The 23,549-nt window shown below is 40.3% G+C and overlaps 1 protein-coding gene across 4 annotated transcripts in view; it reads left to right on the top strand.

The window, feature by feature from the left end:
• Positions 1 to 23,549, top strand: part of orc5 (origin recognition complex, subunit 5) — a 108,212-nt gene that overhangs the window by 61,998 nt on the left and 22,665 nt on the right. For all 4 annotated transcript variants that reach the window (XM_072562701.1, XM_072562700.1, XM_072562698.1 and 1 more), the window contains 2 exons: positions 11,525 to 11,572; positions 15,244 to 15,354. In XM_072562701.1, the coding sequence (XP_072418802.1) occupies positions 11,525 to 11,572; positions 15,244 to 15,354 (159 nt within the window). The remainder of the gene's footprint in view (positions 1 to 11,524; positions 11,573 to 15,243; positions 15,355 to 23,549) is intronic.

The following is a 23,549-nucleotide window of genomic DNA, read 5'->3' as shown; positions in this document are numbered from 1 at the left end:
CTGGGTTGCAGCATTTTTGGAAATGCAATTTCTTCCTCTCACCTGGCTAAAGCTTTTGTATAGCCTTGAGTAGGAATTGGGTTAACTCAGTTTTTTTGGAAAAATAAGAGCAGATATATAGTTCTCACACATGGAAAATAAATTTATTAATGGAACAATAAATTTTCAGGTTTTTTACAAAAAAAGGCTGTTGCCAGCCTGAAAGGAAATGATTAACTATGATAGTAAGAGTTTCTACAATATTTTAATCGGCAAAGAATAACTAAAGCCAGTCTTGGTCCGTTAGAGAGAGTGAGTATCCAGGATTTGATAATGGTAAATACATAAATGGTGGAAGCTTTGAACAGATATTTTGTGTCTATCTTCGTAATAGAAGAAAAGTTTACAAAGGTAATTGAAAATCCAGAGATGATAGTGAGGAAAAGGTGCTAGGAAAACTATGGGATTTAAAGGCAGGCAAGTCGCCAGAACAGAGACCTTAAGGTTTTAAAAGCAGTCACACCAGTATTAGACACATTGAGTCCTACAGCACGCAAACAGACCCTTCGGTCCAACCAGTCTATGCTGACCATAATCCCAAACTAAACCAGTTCTACCTGCCTGTGTTTGACCCATATCCCTCCAAACATTTCTTTCTTATGTACTTATCCAAATGTCTTTTAAACGTTGTAATCTTCCAAAATTCATTAGATTCTAGAAGGATTAGAAAATAGCAAATGCATTCAAGAAATTATAGGCCTGTTAGGGAACGTTCTAGAATCCAGCTTTTTTAGGTGGTTATAGCTGGATACTAATAGAGTAATTAAACACTTTTCCTTTAACAAAGTCGTGCTGCATCTGCCTGAAAGTATTGATTTTCTATTAGGGTTTTGATGAAATAACATTCATAGTGGATAAGGGAAACCAGTGGATGTGGTGTACTTGTATTCCTAAAGGTATTTGAATATGTGTCCCATGATGCATTGGTGTACAAGCTAAACGCATGTGGTATAAGGGATAGCACATTAGCATTGATAAAGAACTGTTAGCTAACAAGGGGCAGAATGTGGAAATAGATGGATAATTTTCAAGTTGGCAAGCCATGTCAAGGTTTGCTCCTAGTACCATATTTATTTTCAATAACCAAAAATGCACAATGGTGGACAGCAGAGAATCATTACTGTAAGAGCTGCTTTTTATTTGAAGTTTATCAGAACAGTAATTACTACTTTTATGTTTTTGCTTTGTTTTTGGAACTGCTAAAAAAGATCAAAAACAATGATACTTTAAATGGGAGAAGAGAGAGAGCAGGAGACCTGTTGTCAGGAGAGACTATGTGGGCAGTCGGAGAATGGCTCTAGAATTAAAAAAAAATCAAAATAAAACTAAGCAGTGAACATCCACAGCTGGTGACTGTGAAATTACAAGCATCCCTGAAATTGTTTTTCTTGGACTGAACTCCAATCAGTGAAATTTCATACCTGACCTTGGAGAGGACTTGTTATCGGAACTACTCACAGCTGAGGATGTCAGGATCGCAGAGCTTGATCAGTTAAGTATTTGTTTTAAGAGAAATAATTTTTTTTCTCGACAATCTACAGTAGTGAGTAGGGTGAGGGATTTTTTTATTGAGATCTGTCTCTTGATTAATTTTTAATAAATATAAAACATAGATATTAAGTTATTCTAGAGCAGTTAGACTGTCACCCAAGATATAGCGAGAATAGAGGAGTCTGAGGCTGGTACATTTGGAAAGAGGAGCAAGTCAAATCGTCTGGGCAGGCAAGAGCAAAGCAGAGTACGAGGTAAGACTGATAAACTACATTTATTTCAATGGGAGAGGCCTAACAGGTAAAGCAGAGCATGGTTGGAAACATGGAACTGGGATATCCTAGCTATTATAGAAATGTAGCTTAGGGAAGGGCAGGATTGGCTGCTTAATGTTTCAGGGTATAGATGCTATGGGGTGGGGGGTGGAGGGGGAGCAAGAAAGTTGGGTGGGAGTGTAGCATTTCTGATTAGAGATAACATTACAGTTTTACTTGGGGAGGATATGCCTGGGAGTGTGTCCAGTGAAGGTATTTGGGTGGAACTGAGAAGTAAGAAAGGCATATTTGGATAGTACTGTAGGCCCCCCATAGTCAGCAGGAAATTGAGAAGCAAATTTGTAAGGAGATCTCTGATATCTATAAGAATAATAAGGTGGTCATGGTAGTGGATTTTAACTTTCCAAACATATACTGAGACTACCATAATGATATTTAAATTTGAGAGGAATTTAAGTGTGTACAAGTAAAATTTCTTCTTCTAGAGAGCAAAACTTGACCTACTCTTGGAAAATAGGGCAGGGCAAATGACAGAAGTGTCAATGGGGGGAGCACTTTGGGCCAGGTGATCATAATTCTATTAGTTTTTAAAAAACGGTGGAAAAGGATAGACCGGAAAAAAAGTTAAAGTTCTAAATGGACTAAGGCCAATTTTGACGGTATTGCATAAGAACTTCCAAAAGTTGATTGGGAGAGGCTACTTGCAGGAAAAGAGACAGTTGGAAAGTAGGAGGACTTTAAAAATGATTTACCAAGAGTCCAGAGACAGTATGTTCCTGTTAATGTAAAGGGGAAGGCTGATAGGTGTCGGGAAAAGAAAGAGGCATATGTCAGGTCTGGTCAGCTGGGATTGAGTGAATCCCTAGAGGAGTATAAGGGTGGTAAGTGTATACTCAAGAAGGACATCAGGAGACCAAAAAGGGGACATGAGATACCTTTGGCAAATGGAGTTAAGGAGAATCCAAAGGGGTTTTTCAAACACATTAAGGACAAAAGAATACTAAGAGAATAGGGCCCCTAAAGATCATCAAGACCATCTTTCTGCGGAACTGCAAGAAATGGCTGAGACATTGCCTCAGTATTTACTGCGGAGAAGGATATTGAAGCTACAGAACTTGGAGAAATGATTTCTGAAAGTGCCCATATTACAGAGGAGGTGGTGTGAACATCTTAATGCATAAAGGTGGATAAATCCCTGGGACTCTGACCAGGCTTCTCTCAAACCTTTGTGGGAAGGTAGGGAAGTAATCGCTGAGCCTCTTGCTGAGATATTTGTACTAATATCCATGTTTATTGATTCCAGTGAGGTGCCGGAAGACTGGAGGTTGACTAATGTGTGCCATTATTTAAGAAAGGTGGTAAGGAAAAGCCAGGGAACTATAGACTGGTGAGCATGACGTAAGTGATGAATAAGGTGTTGGAGGGGATTTTGAGGGATAGGATTTAAATGTATTTGGAAAGGCAAGAACTGATTAGATAGTCAGCATGGCTTTGTGTTTACCTTATGAAGAAAGGTTGAAGACTTTAGGCTTGTAATCATTGGAGCGTAAAGGAATGAGGGATGATCTCATTGAAAGTCAAGACTCTGGGGGACTTGTAAAGGCGGCTAACAGGAGGATGCTTTCTCTTTTGGGAAGATTAAAAGGAGGGGAAATAGTTTGCATAAGAAGCCTCCCTTTTAAGACACATGAGTAGAATTTCTTTTCTAAGGGTCATTACAGTGTGGAATTTCTTAAGGTAGCTGAGGTTGGATGTTAAAATTTATTCAAGTTGAGATGACCTACCAGTGGAAACCATTGGGGCACAGAGTCTGTCCCTGCAACTCAGAAGGGAAGGGGGAAGAGGAGCAGAAGAGTAGTCATTGGGGACTTCATAGTTAGGGGGACAGATAGGACGTTCTGTGGGGACGAGAGAGACACATGGTTGGTGTGTTGCCTCCCAGGTGCCAGGGTTCATGATGTCTCTGATTGAGTTTTTGGGATCCTTAAGAGGGAGACGGCTGCAGCCCCAAGTCGTGGTCCACATAGGCACCAACGACACAGGTAGGAAGAGAGATGGCGATTTAAGGCAGAAATTCAGGGCGCTAGGATGGAAGCTTTGAGCTAGGATGAACAGAGTAGTGGTCTCTGGTTTGTTGCACGTGCTAGTGAGGCAAGGAATAGGGAGAGAGAGGAGTTGAACACGTGGCTACAGGGATGGTGCAGGAGGGAGGGTTTTTGGGTTCTTGGATAATTGGGGCTCTTTCTGGGGTAGGTGGGACTTCTACAAGCAGGATGGTCTTCATCTGAGCCAGAGGGGTACCAGTATCCTGGGCGGGGGGGGGAGTGGGGAGATATTCGCTAAGGCTATTGGGATGGGTTTAAACTAATCCAGCAGGGGGATGGGAACCAAAATTGTAGTTCAAGTATAGAAAAGATTGAGAGTAGGAAGGTCCAAAATCAAGTTTCAGGGACGCAAGGTGGCACCGGCAAGCAAGAAGTTGGTTTGAAATGTCTACTTCAACGCCAGGAGCATCTGAAATAAGGTGGGTTGGTACCTGGGACTTCGATGTTGTGGCCATTTCGGAGACATGGATAGAGCAGGGACAGGAATGGTTGTTGCAGGTTCCAGTTTAAGATGTTTCAGTAAGAACAAAGATGATGGTAAAAGATGGGGGTGTGTGGCATTGTTGGTCAAGGACAGTATTACAGTTGCAGAAAGGATGTTTGGGGACTCGTCAACAGAGGTAGTATGGGCTGAGGTTAGAAACAGGAAAGGAGAGGTCACCCTGTTGGGAGTTCTCTGTAGGCCTCCGCATAGTTCCAGAGATGTGGAGGAAAGGATAGTAAAGATGATTCTCGACAGGAGTGAGAGAGATAGGTTAGTTGTCATGGGGGACTTCAACTTTCCAAATATTGACTGGGAACACTATAGTACGAGTACTATAGATGGATCAGTTTTTGTCCAGTGTGTGCAGGATGGCTTCCTGACACAGTATGTAGACAGGTCAACAAGGGGAGAAGCCACATTAGATTTGGTACTGGGTAATGAGCCCGGCCAGGTGTTAGACTTGGAAGTAGGTGAGCACTTTGGTGATAGTGATCACAATTCTGTTATGTTTACTTTAGTGATAGAAAGGGATAGGTGTATACCACTGGGCAAGAGTTACAGCTGGAGGAAAGGCAGTTATGATGCGATTAGGGAAGATTTAGGAAGGAAACTGCAGGTGATGGGCACATCAAAAGTGTGGAGCTTATTCAAGGAAAAGCTCCTGTGTGTCCTAGATATGTATGTACCTGTCAGGCAGGGAGGAAGCTGTAGAGTGTGGGAGCCGTGGTTTACGAAGGAAGTGGAATCTCCTGATCAAGAGGAAGAAGAAGGCTTATGTTAGGATGAGATGTGAAGGCTCAGTTAGGGCGCTTGAGGGTTACGAGGTAGCCAGGAAAGACCTAAAGAGAGAGCTCAGAAGAGCCAGGAGGAGACATGAGAAGTTGTTGGTGAATGGGATCTAAGGCTTTCTATAGGTATTTAGGGAATAAAAAAATGACGAGAGTAAGATTAGGGCCAATCAAGGATAGTAGTGGGAAGTTGTGTGTGGAGTCAGAGGAGATAGGGGAAGCACTTAATATTTTTTGACAGTATTCACCCTAGAAAACGGCAATGTTGTCAAGGAGAATACGGAGATACAGGCTACTAGACTAGGTGTGATTGAGGTTCACAAGGAAGCGGTATTAGAAATCCTGCAGAATGTGAAAATAGATAAGTCCCCTGGGCCGGATGGGATTTATCCTAGGATCCTCTGAGAAGCCAGGGAGGAGATTGCCGAGCCTTTGGCATTGATCTTTAAATCGTCATTGTCTACAGGAATTGTGCCAGAAGACTGGAGGATAGCAAATGTGGTTCCCCTGTTCAAGAAGGGGAGTAGAGACAACCCTGGTAATTATAGACCAGTGAGCTTTATTTCAGTTATTGGTAAAGTGTTGTAAAAGGTTATAAGAGATAGGATTTCTAATCATCTAGAAAAGAATAATTTGATTAGGGATAGTCAGCACGGTTTTGTGAAGGGTAGGTCGTGCCTCACAAACCTAATTGAGTTCTTTGAGAAGGTGACCAAACAGATAGATGAGAGTAAACTGGTTGATGTGGTATATATGGATTTCAGCAACGCGATCGAGAAGGCTCCCCACAGTAGGCATTTGTACAAAATGCGGAGGAATGAGATTGTGGGAAATATAGCAGTTTGGATCAGTAATTGGCTTGCTGAAAGAAGACAGAGGGTGGTGGTTGATGGGAAATGTTCATCCAGGAGTCCAGTTACCAGTGGTGTACCTCCAGAGTCGGTGTTGGGTCCACTGCTGTTCGTCATTTTTATAAACGACCTGGATGAGGGCGTAGAATGGTGGGTTAGTAAATTTGCAGACAACACTAAGGTTGGTGGAGTTGTGGATAGTGATGAAGGATGTTGTAGGTTACAGAGACATAGATGAGGTGGCAAGTGGAGTTTAATGCGGGCAAGTATGAGGTGATTCACTTTGATCGGAGTAACCGGAATGCAAAGTACTGGGCTAATGGTAAGATTCTTGGTAGTGTAGATGAGCAGAGAGATCTCGGTGTCCAGGTACATAGATCCATGAAAGTTGCCACCCAGGTTGATAGGGTTGTTAAGAAGGCATACAGTGTTTTAGCTTTTATTAATAGAGGGATCGAGTTCCAGAACCATGAGGTTATGCTACAGCTGTACAAAACTCTGGTGCGGCTGCACTTGGAGTATTGTGTACAGTCTGGTCACCGCATTATAAGAAGGATGTGGAAGCTCTGGAAAGGGTACAGAGGAGATTTACTAGGATGTTGCCTGGTATGGAGGGAAGGTCTTACGAAGAAAGGCTGAGGAACTTGAAGCTGTTTCCGTTAGAGAGAAAAAGGTTGAGAGGTGACTTAATAGAGACACATAAGATAATCAGAGGGTTAGATAGGGTGGACAGGGAGAGCCTTTTTCCAAGTATGGTGACGGCGAGCACGAGGGGGCATAGCTTTAAATTGAGGGGTGATAGATATAGGACAGATGTCAGAGGTAGTTTCTTTACTCAGCGAGTAGGAAGGGTATGGAATGCTTTGCCTGCAACGGTAGTAGATTCGTCAACTTTAAGTTCACTTAAGTCGTCATAGGAATAGTGTAGGTTAGATGGGCTTTAGATTGGTATGACAGGTCGGCGCAACATCGAGGGCCAAAGGGCCTGTACTGCGCTGTAATGTTCTATGTTTTTCCAGTGTTTTCAGTTTGTTCAGGATACATACTCATCTTTATGCAATTGAGTGCATGGTTTGTGGTCTTCTGACTTAATGATTATAAATACATTTTCTGTCTTTTTTTTGTGGAAGTATGAAAGGTTAATTGATACTGAAATCCTTGTTAGCTCACTTACAAGTTGTAAGTAATATTGACTTGTAAATCACATAGTTCTAAAGTTGGACAGAGGAATCTGGGGATTCATGTGCGCAGATCTTCAAACTTAGCAGTTTGATAGTAATTAGCAAATCACATGGTATTCTGGGCTCATAATTAGAGACATGGTATATAAATGCATAAAAGTTATGCTAAAACTTACAAAATCTCTGGTTAAGCTGCACCATATTTTGTCCAGTTCTAATTACTGGCTGAAGGAGGGATGAGTATGTCTAGCAGTGATTTATTAGAATGGTTCTGGCAATGTAGGACTATAGCTGCAAGGTCAAATTGGAGAAGCTAAGGTTGTTCTCCTCAGAATGCACATTGAGGGGAGATTTGATGGATGTGTGAGGGATTATGGCAAATTTGGATTAAGGTTGACAAAGGCTGGAAACTTCCCTTTGTTGGTCGTACAAGATAAGGAGAAACTTGTTTTAGAGTTTGAGCAAGGGCTGCAGTAAGATGTGAAGAAGAATATTTTTATACGGTGGTGATAACCTATAAAATTCTCATAATCTCTATTTCCACATTCGATATGCAATAATTTCAAAAGAATGGACAGTGAGGAGAAATAAACTTGCAAAACTATTGGGATAGACTGGGAGAACAGGACTAACTGGAATACTCTGTAGGGAGTTGGCATGGGCTCTGCTGTAATAACTTGTCATAATGACTATGTATTAAGCAAGCTTTATATGGTTGTGTGACAGTACTCTAAAAGACAGTCAGTATTAGCAAAACAGCATTTATAGTTTCTTCTTGAGCAATGTATTGCCATTGGTCATTATAGACTTAATGAGCTAAGTAGTAGAGGGTAAATGGAGGGCCATAACAGTCAGTTGCATTTCCCCCCACAATTTCACTGGTTCTATATCATAACATTATATATGCTGGTAAGTGTGCTGAAGGACTGTGAAGGAAGTGTGCTATCATATATCAGCACATTGTGCTGCTGCTGCTGCTTATGACTGCTTCAATTTGTTTATGAAATCTAAATTGAATGTTGAAGTATATACTTAGTGATATTAAAATGTGTAGATTTTAAATGTTTCTTTACATCTTGAGAATGCATGAAGGAGTAGAGACATGATGACATTGTTAAGACAATTGTTCATAGCGAGTTTTGAGAAGATTTTTATGGTTGTAAACTTTGCACTTGAGGTTGTCAAAATTTAGAAAAAGTTCAGTTCCAAACTCTAGTGAGCTGATTCACAATCATTGAAGTTGAGAACATATCCTTAATGTGAAGGCAGCACTATTGTAACATTCCTACCTGAATATCTTCATAGAGTCAGTTATTTCAGATGGTTAAAAATACGGTGTTTGATGGTGCCTTTGTTTGCTTTTGTGTCAAATGGAATTACTGAACATTAATGTAAAGGAATATTTCTCAGTTGCCAAGTTGTGTGCGGTTCCAACAATACTGAAGAGAACAAAGTAGTCTGCTTGCTTGGAACATCATCTACCACCTTTGACCCTTTGCCACCAATGCAGTGTGTAACATCTGCAAGATGCACTGCCAGTACCTTCGAAGTCACCTTCAACAGCACCATCCAAATCACAATATCTACTGTCAGGAAGGGCAACTGGCAGTAGATGTATGGGAACACTATTGCCTACAAGTTTACCTCCAAGCCACATACTAACCTAATTTCAAACTATATTGCCATCCCTTCATTATCATTGGGTCAAGTTCCTGGAACTCCCTCCCTAAAGGCATTGTGAAGATTGTACACCGAAGGAATGTGGCAATTCAAAAAAAGCAGGCCACCGCCATTTTCTGCAGGACATTTAGGGATAGGCAATAAATACTAGCCCAGCCAGAGATGGTCTCATCCCATGAGCAAATCAATTTTTTACAAAAAGACTATTGTTTAAAAAAGGACATTGGTTAGGAATTTTTCATAGACCATAAAGATTTACTTCCTTTTAGGGTGTAGGTTTGCTCGCTGAGCTGTAGGTTTGATATATCCAGATGTTTCATTACCTAGCTAGGTAATATCATCAGTGGTGACCTCCAAGTGAAGCGAAGCTGTTGTCTCCTGCTTTCTATTTATATGTTTGTCCTGGATGGGGTTCCTGGGGTTTGTGGTGATGTCATTTCCTGTTCGTTTTCTGAGGGGTTGATAGATGGTATCTAGATCTGTGTGTTTGTTTATGGCGTTGTGGTTGGAGTGCCAGGCCTCTAGGAATTCTCTGGCATGTCTTTGCTTAGCCTGTCCCAGGATAGATGTGTTGTCCCAGTCGAAATGATGTTTTTTTTTCATCCACTACGAGGGCTACGAGGGAGAAAGGGTCGTGTCTTTTTGTGGCTAGCTAATGTTTGTGTATCCTGGTGGCTAACATTCTTCCCGTTTGTCCTATGTAGTGTTTGTGGCAGTCCTTGCATGGAATTTTGTAGACAACGTTGGTTTTGTCTATGGGTTGTACTGGGTCTTTTAAGTTTGTTAGTTTTTGTTTGAGTGTGTTGGTGGGTGTGTGCTACTAGGATTCCGAGGGGTCTTAGTAGTCTGGCTGTCATTTCTGAAACTTCTTTGATGTATGGTAAGGTGGTTAGGGTTTCTGGCTGTGTTTGGTCTGCTTGTCATGGTTTGTTCTTGAGGAATCTGCAGATTGTATTTTTTTGAGTATCTGTTCTTCTTGAATACGTTGTATAGCTGGTTCTCCTCTGTTTTCCAAAGTTTGTCTGTGCTGCAGTGTGTGGTGGCTCGTTCTGATGCAGCTTCGTTTGTGTGTTGGGATTGTTGCTGGTGTAGTTAAGTATTTGATCAGTGTTTGTCGGTTTTCTGTATTCGCAGGTTTGTAGTTCTCTGTTGTCCGTTCTTTCGACTGTGACGTCCAGGAATGCGAGTTTGTTGTCGGTTTCTTCCTCCTTGGTGAACTTTATGCCTGTGAGGGTGTGGTTAATGATGTTAAATGTCTCTTCTATCTTGTTTCGTTTTGTGATGACAAAGGTGTCATCTACGTAGCGGACCCAGATTTTTGGTTTGATGGTTGGTAGGGCTGTTTGTTTTAGTCTTTGCATTACCGCTTCTGCTATGAATCCTGATAGCTGAGATCCCATGGGTGTGCCGTTGGTTTGTTTGTAGATTATGTTGTTGAAGGTGAAGTGAGTGGTGAGGCACAGGTCCACTAGCTTCATGATGTTTTTGTTGGTAATGTGATTGATGGTGATTGGGGTGTGTGTGATGGTCTCTTCTAAAAGTGTGGTAGGTGTTTCCTTTGCCAGGTCGATGTTGATAGAGGTGAATAGTGCTGTTACGAAATTACACAATTCCGGACAATTAAACAAGATGGAATTGCAAAAAATGAAACCAGACGGGACCAACACCCCACAATTCTATGGACTACCAACCATCCATAAACCAGGAGCCCCCCTCAGACCCATAGTCTCACTACCCGGAACACCAACTTACAGACTGGCCAAAGAACCACACGCAAGACTGAAATACCTAGTAGAAGAGTCACAGCACTCTATCCATTCCACCCAGGAATTCCTAAAAATCATCAAAAACACCAAAATAGAGGAAGACGAAACAATGATCTCATTCAATGTAACAGCACTGTTCACCTCCATCAACATTAGCCAAGTAATTAAACGTCTGGATCTCAAACCTACAGCTCAGCGAGCAAACCTGTACATTAAACTCAACCTGAGCTACAAACCTTGTAGGTTTACTTCCATTTTCATAAGCACCACATGATAATGCCTTGAGGAGGCAGATGAAAGTTCATGATTTCATGTTCATGATATGGAATAGGATTTGAATCCACAACTGCTGACATAAAGGTGAAAATGCTATCACTGAACCAAGTCTGACATCCTCATATTTGGTTTGTGTTTCAGATCAAAATACTGTAGTGCATTTTGTTTGGAAAGGATTGTGTATCTGTACAAAGTTATCCATTAGTTTACTGGGCAGGATTTCTGTTGGTAGATGACTAGTACTTGATAATGAAATCTCTTATTTTAATTGGAAATACTACTTCAATCTGAGATTATTGGTTGAATTAGTCAACATTTTGGATTTACGCCAAAGTAGTTAAGATCATAAACTTGTATTCATGTGTTGGGGGGAAAAAAGTTTATAATTTGAGAAACAAATTTTTAAATTGCATTTATATAATTGACTTGAGTACTTTAAGTGTCAAAACAGAAATTGTTGCCAAAACCCAGCAGCTGCTGCCAGACCTAGTGGGTTTTATCAGCAATTTCTGTTTGTTTTTTCAGATCTCCAGCAGCTGTAGCTCTTTTATTACAATGTTTTAAATTTTCTTCTTGTTTTATTTCCAGTATCATGGGAAAATTAAGAAAACCTCATTTCTGAAAAAGCATGAGAAGGTGATTATTGATATTATTATTATTTAAATCCCAGTTGGATCATTGTCTCTGCTGCAACTCTGATTACTCCTGAAATGGCACCAGTTTTCTAGATGGTAATATTTACTAACTTTTGGATTATTCCAAATTTAATAATAATTTTAAATGTGATGCTGTACACAATCATAACATGGCTGGGGAAAGTGCTTTAATTAAAGAAAACTGATCAGTTGTGTGATGAAGTTGCACATTTTCTCATGTTTCACTTTGGTTTTAACATTGACTGAACTGCTTTATGTTTTAAATAATGATCACTGGGGAAATTCATCAGGTTTCTGCAGATATCTGTTTAGACAGTATGCAAATTTTAGTATCAAGCTATTTTGTTTGCAGTAAACTTAGAGGGTTGGTTTGGATCTTTCACTCTTTGATTTTTGGGTAATATATCATTGTTGTTCTTTTTGATGTGTGCAGTAAAGAGCTGTTTACTTTTTCTTCCCTTCTAATACTGACCTGTCCCCCATGCGAGAGATATAATTTGATATTTTTAGGGTTTAACTTCATCTAATTTCCAAGAGGGTGTTCTGACTGGGATGTCCTGTTAATTGAGCACTGTTATTGTATCCAACCTATCTCGTTAGTTCAGTTCCACTTCAGCTGGCACATTACCTAATGAATTGTGTGAAATTTGTATGCAATATTTACTACAGCACTAAAAATTACAATAGACTTTTGACTGAAAATTCTGTGGTGACAAACATACCTTTTGACTCTCCTGTCCACCATCTGGAAGGCACAAAATGGAATGGGAGCAGCTTCATCAATACTGTAGAAGCTTAGCGTCACCCATGATTAAAATGGCCTGCTTAATTGAAAATTGATCCATCCCCTTAAACATTCACTCCTTCCATCAACACCCAAGCAGTGGTCTGCCATCTTACAAGATGTGCTGCTGCAGCTCACTAGGTTTCTTTGATAGCACCTTCCAAGCCTGACTCCTCTACACCTAGCAACACAAGGGGAACAGCTCATTAGAGCAACTCCACCTGCAAGTTCCTCACCAAGCTATGTACCTCAGGATTTAGAACTATATATTGCTGCTCCCTCAATATTTCTGGATAAAAATTCTGGAGCTCCCTCACTAACAACTCTGTGAGTAGACCAAAACCACAAGGGCTGCAGGCATTCAAACAAGTAGCTCACCACTGTCCTCTGGAGGGCATTTGTGGATGGACAACAGATTGTCTTGTCAGCAATGCATACATGCCAAAAAAGAATTTTCAAAAAATTTCATCTCGTGTAATAAAAGTAGAATTGACTTAACTAGTCATTGTAAAGTAGCTTCAATGTGCTATTTATGGTCGTTAGACTTCAAGGAGATAACTTTTTAATTTGTGAATATTCCCACACACTGCACGTTGATATTTGTATTTCCATCAACCATATGTTAACTCGTGTCCTTCATTAGTCTGTAATCAGAAAGATAATGCTCTTTCTTTCCCCTAGTTCACATCGCATGTCTGTGAGATTTAGGAGGGCTTCCCGAACTTTCATGCCAGAGGCATGTAGACTCTGAGTTCCATTTTGTTTCTACTGATGCAAATGAATGAAAAAGGTGTCATATCCACAAACAGTTGGTAAAGAACAGTTATGGGTAAGAGGAGTCTTATCCTGTCTGCCTTTTATTTTTTATAACGTCTTCCTGAGCAGGATTGAAGCTCATCCGTTCCAAGGATGTGCATAAGTCATCTCCTTGTGCACAATGCATACGACTTTGATGGTACATCTTAATTCCTGATTCCAAATAACTTGTTCATTCTGCTCCAACTCTTGATTTCTTACACAAACATATAGGTTTGGCTCTGATGTTTACTACTCATCTATTTTGTTGGTTTATGATCCTCATTACCCAAAATACCTGTTTCTCTTAGTGCTGCTATATCAAGTCTTTGCCTCTCCTGGAAGTTTCCATCCCAACTCTCCATGTATCTTCAAGGCATTAGAGCCCATTTGAAGCCTCATTTCTACTGTATTTTATTGACCACTGTCCTAAGTTAGTGGCTAAAAATTCTGATCTGTCTTGATTTCAATAGCATCAAAACTTTTGGATATTTTTTGTAAATTAATAAATGCTTTTAAGTACCTTTAAAATTTGTTGGCAGCAAGGTAGTTTATGCAGAGCTTGTGGTAGATTGAGTTTTAAGGATACCAGTACTTAAGATGGGTATTTTCGAGTCCATATTTGTTAATGCTGTCTATGACTCTGCTTAAATATCAAAATTAATTGTCATCAATTCAGCTGTTTACCATACAAGGTATTATTTGTACTGTTGAATGTTTTCTTTTGTGAATTATATTATTCATGTGAGTGATGACAAAATATATTTTATATATGCGTACGTATGTATAACCTGCTTTGCACTCACATAATTGGAGTAGTATCAGGCATGTCATGAAATGAAAGGAGTCTCTGGTTGTTATTATATACCTTCTGCAAAAATTCAGAAGTGCTGCTGAAAACCTGACAAGTTCTGCTGCTTAAAATTTTAAGTTTTTTTTTCTGGTTCAGTTCAGGAAGTGGCAAGTAAAATTGCCAGTATGTAGGTTTGTTATCAGAACTTGTTTGTGTCCTGTTATTTTTTTGGTTGACTACTCATCATTCTGATGAGCTGTTCGCAGATAACTTTTTAAATTGCTGTATATTCAGCTTGCATGCATGTTTTGTTCAATTATTAAATAGCCCTTCACCTGCCTGATAAAGTATTCAACAGAATCATCTTTAGATCAGAGGTGCTTGCCTGCTTGACCTCCCTTAGGTTTTACATGTGTCTGTCTTAGAGGTGCCTCCACATTACGATGCCCTCGCTGTTCTTTATGGCTGCTTCTCATGAAGATGCTGAGGCTTCAGAGCCACCAGCCCTTGACTGGGTCAGCACCACTGGGAGACTGCCCAAAGCAGCGAGCTATTAAGAGGCTTTATTGAGGAATACTGCCTAGCTAGTCCCACTGTCGACAGGTGCTGTCTCGGGTTCTCAATCTTTTTCCTGAAGAATGGATCAAATATTTCTTGAAACTCTTAAAGTTTATGTATTATGTGGCAGGATAGAAGATGTTTGGAGTGAGTTGTCCTGAGGAACACTTGGGGAATAAAAACAATAAAACAACATTAGGACTGTTAAACTTGTACAGTGGAAATTGAAGCTAAACAATTAACCCATAGAGTGGTGCGAGTGGTGAATCAGAAATGAACAAAAAGAAAACATTGCTATACTCCATCTGTGATTGATAGCTTTATAAGTAGACTTGAATTTGATCAGATTCATGTTATGAATTGTGATTGAAAAGATGGATGCATTCACAGCAAAGTAGAAAACATCTGATTTTTTTCCTTTTTATCTAAGGATTTTCATTGACACCATGTTAGGTGTTTTATGAAATCAGTGTAAAGGGAAACAGTGATATTTTGTTTTGTAGTATTGTCATTGTTGACTTTCAAACCTTCAGCTATTCTCCTTAACAGTCATCCCATTAATTCGTGGTAGTTGTGGCTTGAACACATGGTGCACAGCAGTTTAAGAAAGTGAATTAAATAAACAAGTGGGGTTGTTCACCTAACTGGAATGCAAGCATATAACATCCCTTAATGCACTGTTACTGTGATGGATCAGTCTGATTAATCTTGTTTCTTACAGACCAGCAATCACCTCCTTGGCCCCAAACCATTCCCACTGGATAGGTTGTTGGCAATTTTCTACAGCATTGTCGATTGCAGAGTGACTCCCACGGCAAATATTTTCTCTCAGGTAAGTTTGAAAAAATGTGTTAACAGGTCCCATGGAGAAAAACTTGAAAAGGTTACAGGTTGAAATGAAAAGGTTACAACACTCCTCGAATGCGAAACAGATCAGTCATAATCTTTGAAAGGTGAATTAAAAAGTATGTAATGCTAATGTTGCTATACGCTATTGATTTTAATCTGATAATGAAATTTATTTTGTGATCTGCACCATTCCATGTTCCATTTTTGTTTAATCTGTATATGCTTATATTGCATATTCTGATTTGTTTTATTATCGTCTCGTAAAGAGAAGGTACAGTGAAAAGTATTGTTTTGCATGCTAACCAGACAAATCATAACTTACATAAATACATCCGAGAAAGAGTTTAGATTGCAGAATGTAGTGTTATAGGTACAGAGAAGATGTAGAGAAAGATCAGCTCTAATATGAGATAGGTCCATTCATAAATCTGATAACAGCAGGGAAGAAGCTGTTCTTAACTCTGGTACATCTTTTCAAACTTCTGTATCTTTTGTCCTATGGAAGAGGGTGGAAGAGAGTATAACCAGGCTGGGAGTGATCCTTAATTACGTTGGCTGCTTTCCTGAGGTAGTGGGAAGTGTAGACAAGAGTCAGTCGAAGGAGCGCTGTTTATTTGTGATGGCCTGGACTGCATTCACAACTCTAATTTCTTGTGGTTTTGCACCATGAGCAGTTGCAATACCAAGTTGTCATGCATCTAGATAGGATGCTTTCTATGGTGTAGCTATAAATATTATAATGTAGGAGTCATTGTGGATGTGCTGAATTTCCTGAGCCTTCTGAGAAAGTAGAGGCATGTTAGTGTTTTCTTGATTGTAGTGTCAATGCGGATGGACCGGGATAGATTGTTAGGGGTATTTGCTCCTCTGAACTTGATGCTTTCAACCACCCCCACCTCAGCACCATTGATACAGATGCAGCATGTCCTCCACTCCGCTTTCTGAAGTTGATGACCAGTTCCTTTGTTTTGCTGAAATTGAGGGAGAGATTGTTGTCTTCATACCAAGCCACTGTCTTGTCTCTTTCCTGCACTCTGTCTCATCTTTTTTTTTTGAAATCCAACCCCCTGCAGTGGTTTCATCAGCAAATTTGGAAATGGAGTTAGAGCTGAATTTGGCCACAGTCATGTAAAGGGGAATAATGGGGGTGGGAGGCTGAGTACACAGCCTGGTGGGGCAATGGAGTTGGGGACTATTGTGGAGATGGTGTTGTCACCCATCCTTACAGATTACAGTCTGCAGGTCAGGAATTTGAGGATCCAATTGCAGGGGAGAGGAGTAGCATCCTAGATCTCAGAGTTTGGAGACTTTAGCTGGAATTATGGTTTTGAAGGTGGAGCTAGACTCAATAAATTGGAATCTGACATAGGTGTCCTTGTTATCCAGATGTTCCAGGGAATCAGTGTAGGGCCAGGCAGATGGTATCTGTGGACCTATTGTGAAGGGTAGGCAAATTCTGGTGAATCAAGGTAAGCTGGAAGGCTGGAGTTGAGTGTGCCATTACTAACCACTGGAAGCATTTCATAATGACGGATGTCAGAGCCACTTGGCGGTAGTCGTTAAGGCATTTTGCCTTATTTTTCTTTGGCACCAGGATGATAGTGGCCACCTTGAAGCAGATGGGAACCTGGTAAAGAGACGTTAAAGATGTCTGCAAATACTCCTGCTGTGCAGGATCTGAGTGCATGACTAGACACTCCATCCAGGCCAGTTGCTTTCTGTGGCATCACTCTCAGGAAGGCTGATTAAGTTTCCTAGCCCCTCCATTGTTCTGCAGCACTGAGGACAAGCATGACTAAACACAGGGAATGCAGGGCAGATCAAGAATTGAACTTAGAAGCTTATCTGATCTGTATAATGTTCAACATCAGGCAGAGCAAGAGGGAGAGGAAAAGAAAATACACGGAGATAGAAAGGGGTCTTCAGGACAGTTCTGAGAAACGGTCACTCGACCCAGAATGTTGGCTTTGTTTTCTTTCCACAGATGCTGCCAGACCTGCTGAGTTTCTCCAGCAATTTCTGATTTTGTAAAGTTTAACAAGCCTTCATGCAACACCCTTAGAACAATGAAAACAAAACACATAAATTCAAACAAAGGAAAAATGAGTGGGCTGAAATTAACAACAGAGACAACAGAACAACTTTTAAACAAAAAGTAGAAAATTCATTCTAAATGCAATGTTGAAGGCACACTCAGCTGGATGCAACAAAACAGAAAACAAAAGGCAAATAATGCAACAAATACATTGCTGCGTCATAGTACAAGTACTGCTGTGTCTGAAGTGCTTACAGAAGATAAAAGAATAGTAAAAGAATCAGTACTCAATCCCCCAGCATGAACTGAAAGACCACCGACCTCTTCATGACAGTTCTAATGTTTTTAAAACAAGAATGCAGCCGTGTTTAAAGAGGACCTGAGGAGTAAATATTTCACATGGAGGGTAGGGGTGCGTGTATGGAACAGGCTGCCAGAGGAAGGGGTGGTGATGTACAATTACAACATTTTAAAAGGTATCTAGATGTATTTATAAATCGGAAGCATTTAGAGGGATTTCGGCCAAATGTTGGCAAATGTAACCAGGTCAGATTGGGATATCTGGTCAGCATGGATGAGTTGGACTGAAGAGTTTGTTTTTGTGCTGTATGACTCTTAAGATTCAATGTAAGTTAATTATCTGTGTAACCAGCAAAACTATGCCGGTGAAGTATGCTAGTTTGAATTTAGGGTATCTGGGTGTGTATTACTGTTTCATTCAATTCTTTAGATTTGAATTTTCATTTTCCAAAATGCTACAATGTAAAGGTGTAACAAATAGAAATTTTTTTTTACACTTCAGGAACTGCAATTGTAAATTAAGTTTTAAAAATAGGATAGGAAAACTGAAGTTTTAATAAATATATGTTCCTGGATGCTCCCAAATTCATGACCACTTAAATGTTCACATTGTGTTTAAAATGTGATAATTTTAACATCAAAATTAATTGACAACCTGCTAGCTTATGCTGTTGAATTCATGCATTTTCTTAACTTGTTTTTAGACTAACTGGAAACCAGTGTCTTAATTGAAAGATTTGTGTTTTCCTATGAAAAAAGGAGCTGCTGTTTTGAAAGAACAGTGAGATCACAATTATTGGTGCATTTAATTTGTAATTGCACTACGCAACCTTTAGGCTCCAAACAATTCCAAACAGACAGGGAATTCACTGACACTTGGCTTGCAGGTTTAAAAAAATCTTTTTAACCAACGTGCTGTTTCTAAAACAGTCAGCATCAGTTGTGGAGCCTCGCTAACAAGGATGACTCTCTTCCACTCTGTGTAAGTCCGTAGTTGCTGTAGGTCAATACAGCCACCACAGGCTCTCTTACACTTGGGGCAGTAGGTGTGGCAGCACCCTCCTTTTGCTATTTTCACCTGGCTTTCATTTTTTCTGCCGATGGCAAGTCTCAAGATGCTCCTCTTCCATTGTGGACAGACTTGAGCCAGTCATTTCCAGATGTCCATGGGAATGTTACACTTTGCCAACAAAGCCTTGAGAGTATCTATGAAGTACTTACTCTGTCCACCTGGATCCAGCAAGCCTGTCATTTTGAAGGTGGGAATCGAAAACCTACTTGGAGAGTCTCGCATCAGTCATGCAGACAGTATTGTCCAGGCCATCCTAGCCAATCAAGGGTTATCAGACCTTCCATGTTGGGAATGTTGGCCTGGTGTTGGTGAGTCTGTCTTCCCACGGATTCACAGGATCTTGTGCAGGCAGCATTGGTAGTACTGCTGCAGTATCTTGAGGTGTCTGCTGTAGACAGAGCCATATAGGAGGAAGTGGGAGCTATCACAGCACATAAACCATGATCTTGGTGTTGCATCTATTGACCTTGAATACCCTTTACCGCAGGCAGTCAAAGGCTGCAGTAGCACATTGGAGATGATGCTGGATCACTTCTTCAATCTCTGCTTTGGCTGACAGGGCACTCCTGAGCTATAGGAAGTGGCCAACATTCTCCTAAGACCTCCGTGTGGATCTTGATGATTGGGGGTTTACTCCACAATGCTCGGTCAGGTTGGTGGAGGACTTCCTTCTTGCAGATGCTCAGGTTGAGACCCATGCTGTCACATGTCTCTCTCGGTATGCTGACAGTGGTCCGGAGTACGTCCTCTGAGATTACACATACATAAGCATAATTTGTGTATTGCAGCTTGGTAACACTGGGCGAAAGTGAGGACTGTAGATGCTGGAAACCAGTGTTTAGATTAGAGTGGTGCTGGAAAAGCACAGCAGGTCAGGCAGCATCTGAGGAGCAGGAAAATCGACATTTCGGGCAAAAGCCCTTCATCAGGATGCTTGGCAACACTTGGTTGGGTGACTGGTTTTGGCTTGAAGGCAGCGAACGTAGAATAATTTCCTGCATGTTCTGTAAGTTAGCTCCATTCCAGCAAGACGCTTGTCAGTGGTAGGGTGGAGCATTGCAGTGAGATAGATTGAGAATAGTGTTGGGGGTGATTTACACAGTCCTGCTCGATACTGTTTCGAATAAGGAATGAGCCAGTGGTGGAACCATATCTCATTACCACAGCTTCCATGTCGTTGTGGAGCAGGTAAAGGATGGTGACAAACTTCATGGTGCAGCCAAAGAGAAGGATGCTCCATAATGCTTCCCGATTGACGATGTCAAAGGCCTTTGTTAGGTCGAAGAAGGCCATGTACAGGGGTTGGTTATTTTCTCTCCATTTCTCCTGGAGCTGTCGCCCAGTGGAAATCACTTCAGTTGTGGCCGAAACCACACTGCGATTCCAGGAGGAGCTCCTCTGTCAAAGGGAGGAAATGACTGAGGAGCACCTTGAAGATGACTTTTTTTAATGGTTGACAGCAGGCTGTAGTCAGATTTTTTCTAAAAGCATACCAACATTACAATAATGTACTATTTCAGATCTTGAAGATTGCATTATTACTTTATATCTAAACTTTTTATGAAGATTCTTCCGTCTACCCTATTGGTTTCCCTGTCACTGTTTTAACTGTTCAATTTTATTTGTAAGTTATTGCATTTTCTTATGCTACTTCTCTTGGTAATCTTTGAATATATTCAAATTCATATTTCTTCACACCAATGACCTTTTACTGTTTTCTGTCTCACTTTTCACTTATCCTTTCATAACCCTATGTTTTTTCACACTTCAAATTCATTGGGAAAAACAGTAGAAAAGAAGTTTAATTTCTGGTTTGGTGGAAAGTGACTAAGCCAGAAATTCTCAAACCACTCCCAAATCAATTCTGGAGCTTGGAATTGAGTGAGTGGATGTTGGCAGTGATGTGCTGATGTATTTTCTCTTGTTGAGGGTTGTTTTGAGATACTCAGGTGAAGTGACAAGATTGTCTCATCATTTCTTATTACAGAGCTGGAATGAGTGAGATGACAAGCTCCTCCTCCTCCTCCTCCTCCTCCTCCCCCCCCCCCCCCCCCCCCACTCTCAAAAATATGTGAACAAACATACATACTGCCGTATTAATAGAAATCCAAATTTAGTAATTTAGGAAGTTTGCAAAAACATAGTCGGCATCATAACTTATATCTTTATAAAATAATGGATTTGTCTCACTTGGTGGAACAATTTTAGTACAGCGCCTTGTTTCTGGACCTATAACTGAGAGATCAGTTGCTTTAAGAATGGAAGTTCTCAGCTGAGAATAACTATCAACTTCCTGTACTCCCATTGATGTGCTGTTGGTCAGCGAATGAAAAATAGGCTGTTTCTCCAAACAGCTTGCTTCTGTTTGTTTAAGGTATTTGAAATAAGGCAGCAATCTGAATTTTGGCATGGAGTTAACTTTTTGATATATGTAACATGTATTTTCTCTCACAAGTTTTAAATATTACATTAAACAGTTCTAACACTAGGTGGCAGCATTGTGCTATGATTTGCAAAACAGTACTCTCCAAGTGGCTCGTGGAAAAGAAATTTATGGGCTAGCAATCCAGAAGATTACTTTGTAATTACATCCTCTTGGGAGTCCATGCTAATCATCTTAGTGAGTTTTCAAAATCAGTTGATAACTTCTACCTGCCATCAAAAGCACCTGACATATAAAGTAAGTCTCTGTTTCCCTTACCCTGCCCTTCCTCTGTTTTGGAATTGTAGTAAAGAGGCTGATTTTAACTAATGAATCTGCTCAGTGGGCAGTTCGGAACTGGGTTGGTGGAACAAATTTGGCCAGGCTCTTTAACTCAGCCATGATATTATCATCCTTTCTCTGGGATTTCTGCCCAATTGGAACAAATAGCCTGAACATCACCCTTGTATACCCTTGAGTTTAGAAGACTGAGAGGGGATCTGATTGAAACGTATAGGATTATGAAAGGACTGGACACTCTGGCAGGAGGGAACATATTTCCGTTGATGGGGGAGTGCCGAACCAGAGGACACAACTTAAAGATACGGGGTAGACCATTTAGGACAGAGATGAGGAGAAACTCTGGATTCATTTAAGAAAGAATTGGATAGAGCTCTTAAAGATAGTGGAGTCAAGGGGTATGGAGATAAGGCTGGAACAGGATACTGATTAGGAATGATCAGCCATGATCATATTGAATGGCGGTGCAGGCTCGAAGGGCAGAATGGCCTACTCCTGCATCTATTGTCTATTGTCTATTATCACCCACATCTGACTGCAATTCTGTTTCAATTACGCTGAATTTATTTGTATCTCATATGGAAAGTCTGTGATGACAAAAGCTCTTCACATAAAGAATGTTAAAATACTGATGGTGCACAAAAGAATCAGAGTAGGAACAGATCATTTGGTCACTCGAGCCTGCTGTGCAATTCATTATGATCATGGCAGTTTGCTCGCTTTGTCTCTTTTCCAACGTGCCCCTATGCTCAAGAAGAGACATTACCACACAATTGAATTGACTGAAGAAACCAAAAGTCTGTCAGTGAACAAAGTTCGTAAGGCAAGTGTAAGGTGCTTTGAGCCAGAAGTAGTTCGATTGGTCATGCTACTCTGCTTTAAAGCACAACACACTTTATATTTACACCCAGTTAAAATAAAAACAAAAAGAAAGGAGAATTGATGTGACATTAACTGTTGGAAATCTTAGCAGAATAATAGATTATTTAACTGCTAAACAGCAACTGTTGCAATATAGTAACATCCCGTAAACACACCCTTGGCAAAGACAAATTCAGTATAATAGATTGTCTCACATGCGATGTTTCTCCAGTCCAGGAGAAAGAACACAAACAAAATTCTGGCAGAGAGAGAGAACTCAAACCTCTTGCTGTGGTAGGGAGAGATGAAACTGCTTCCACAGCTAACTTCAAAATCCCAACAACTGAAAGCTAAATTAAAACCTTGGTTCTGAGGGAGCCTGAGTCTATCCATTCATGCTGCCTCTATTATTCTAATTTTTAAAAAAACTCAAGCCTCACAGGCTGTTTAATGTATTGCCTGGGAAGAGACAATTTGGTACCTCTGGCTCAAAATCTCGCTTCAAAAAATAACCGGGACAAAATCTACCTCTCAAAGTCATAGTATTGTCACAGTTATGACACCTCTGGTGCAGATGTGACTTGAACCTAGACTTTCTAGTTCAGAGATAGGGATACTGCCACTGTTCCACAAGAGCTGTAAAAACCCAGCTATTAAGTACAATGTGCAAGTACAGAGTCCTGAACTTGCTCTGTCCCTGTTCAGGGCACCTGCATTTCTAATACTGACATCAAGGCTCAATAAGAATGTAGAAAATTATGAGTTGATGGTCACAATGAGAGATTCAATGTAACTTTTGCTAAATTACTGTCTGAACTATTGTTCCTGCAGCATAGCAGATGCAAACAATATCCTGAGTAATGCATTGTTTAAATGTTGGTGTATGTGTCTTAAGTATTTTTCAAACAATGTTATAACGGTCTCTTAGCTGTGTTGTTTTGAGTTAGGGTAAAAATTTCTTAGAAACTGACATCTCCCTCCTGTCCTCGCTCCTCTATGGTTTACGTAGGTTGAATGAATAATAATCTGAATTGTTCCTAATGACAGTTGTTACAGGACTTTCACCAGAGTCATTGTTTTTTCTGTTGCGTTCTTAAGTGAATGGAAATACTTTCATATGCATCAATAGTTGCAAGGAATTGAGCTACTCGTTTTTATTATTTCAGATTTTTCCCGTTCATTATCTAA

The sequence above is a fragment of the Chiloscyllium punctatum genome, chromosome 44 (assembly GCF_047496795.1).
Source record: "Chiloscyllium punctatum isolate Juve2018m chromosome 44, sChiPun1.3, whole genome shotgun sequence".
NCBI classification, from domain to species: Eukaryota; Metazoa; Chordata; class Chondrichthyes; order Orectolobiformes; family Hemiscylliidae; genus Chiloscyllium; species Chiloscyllium punctatum.
The sequence above is the reverse complement of the archived record's forward strand: the minus strand, read 5'-3'. Positions and strand labels throughout refer to the sequence as shown.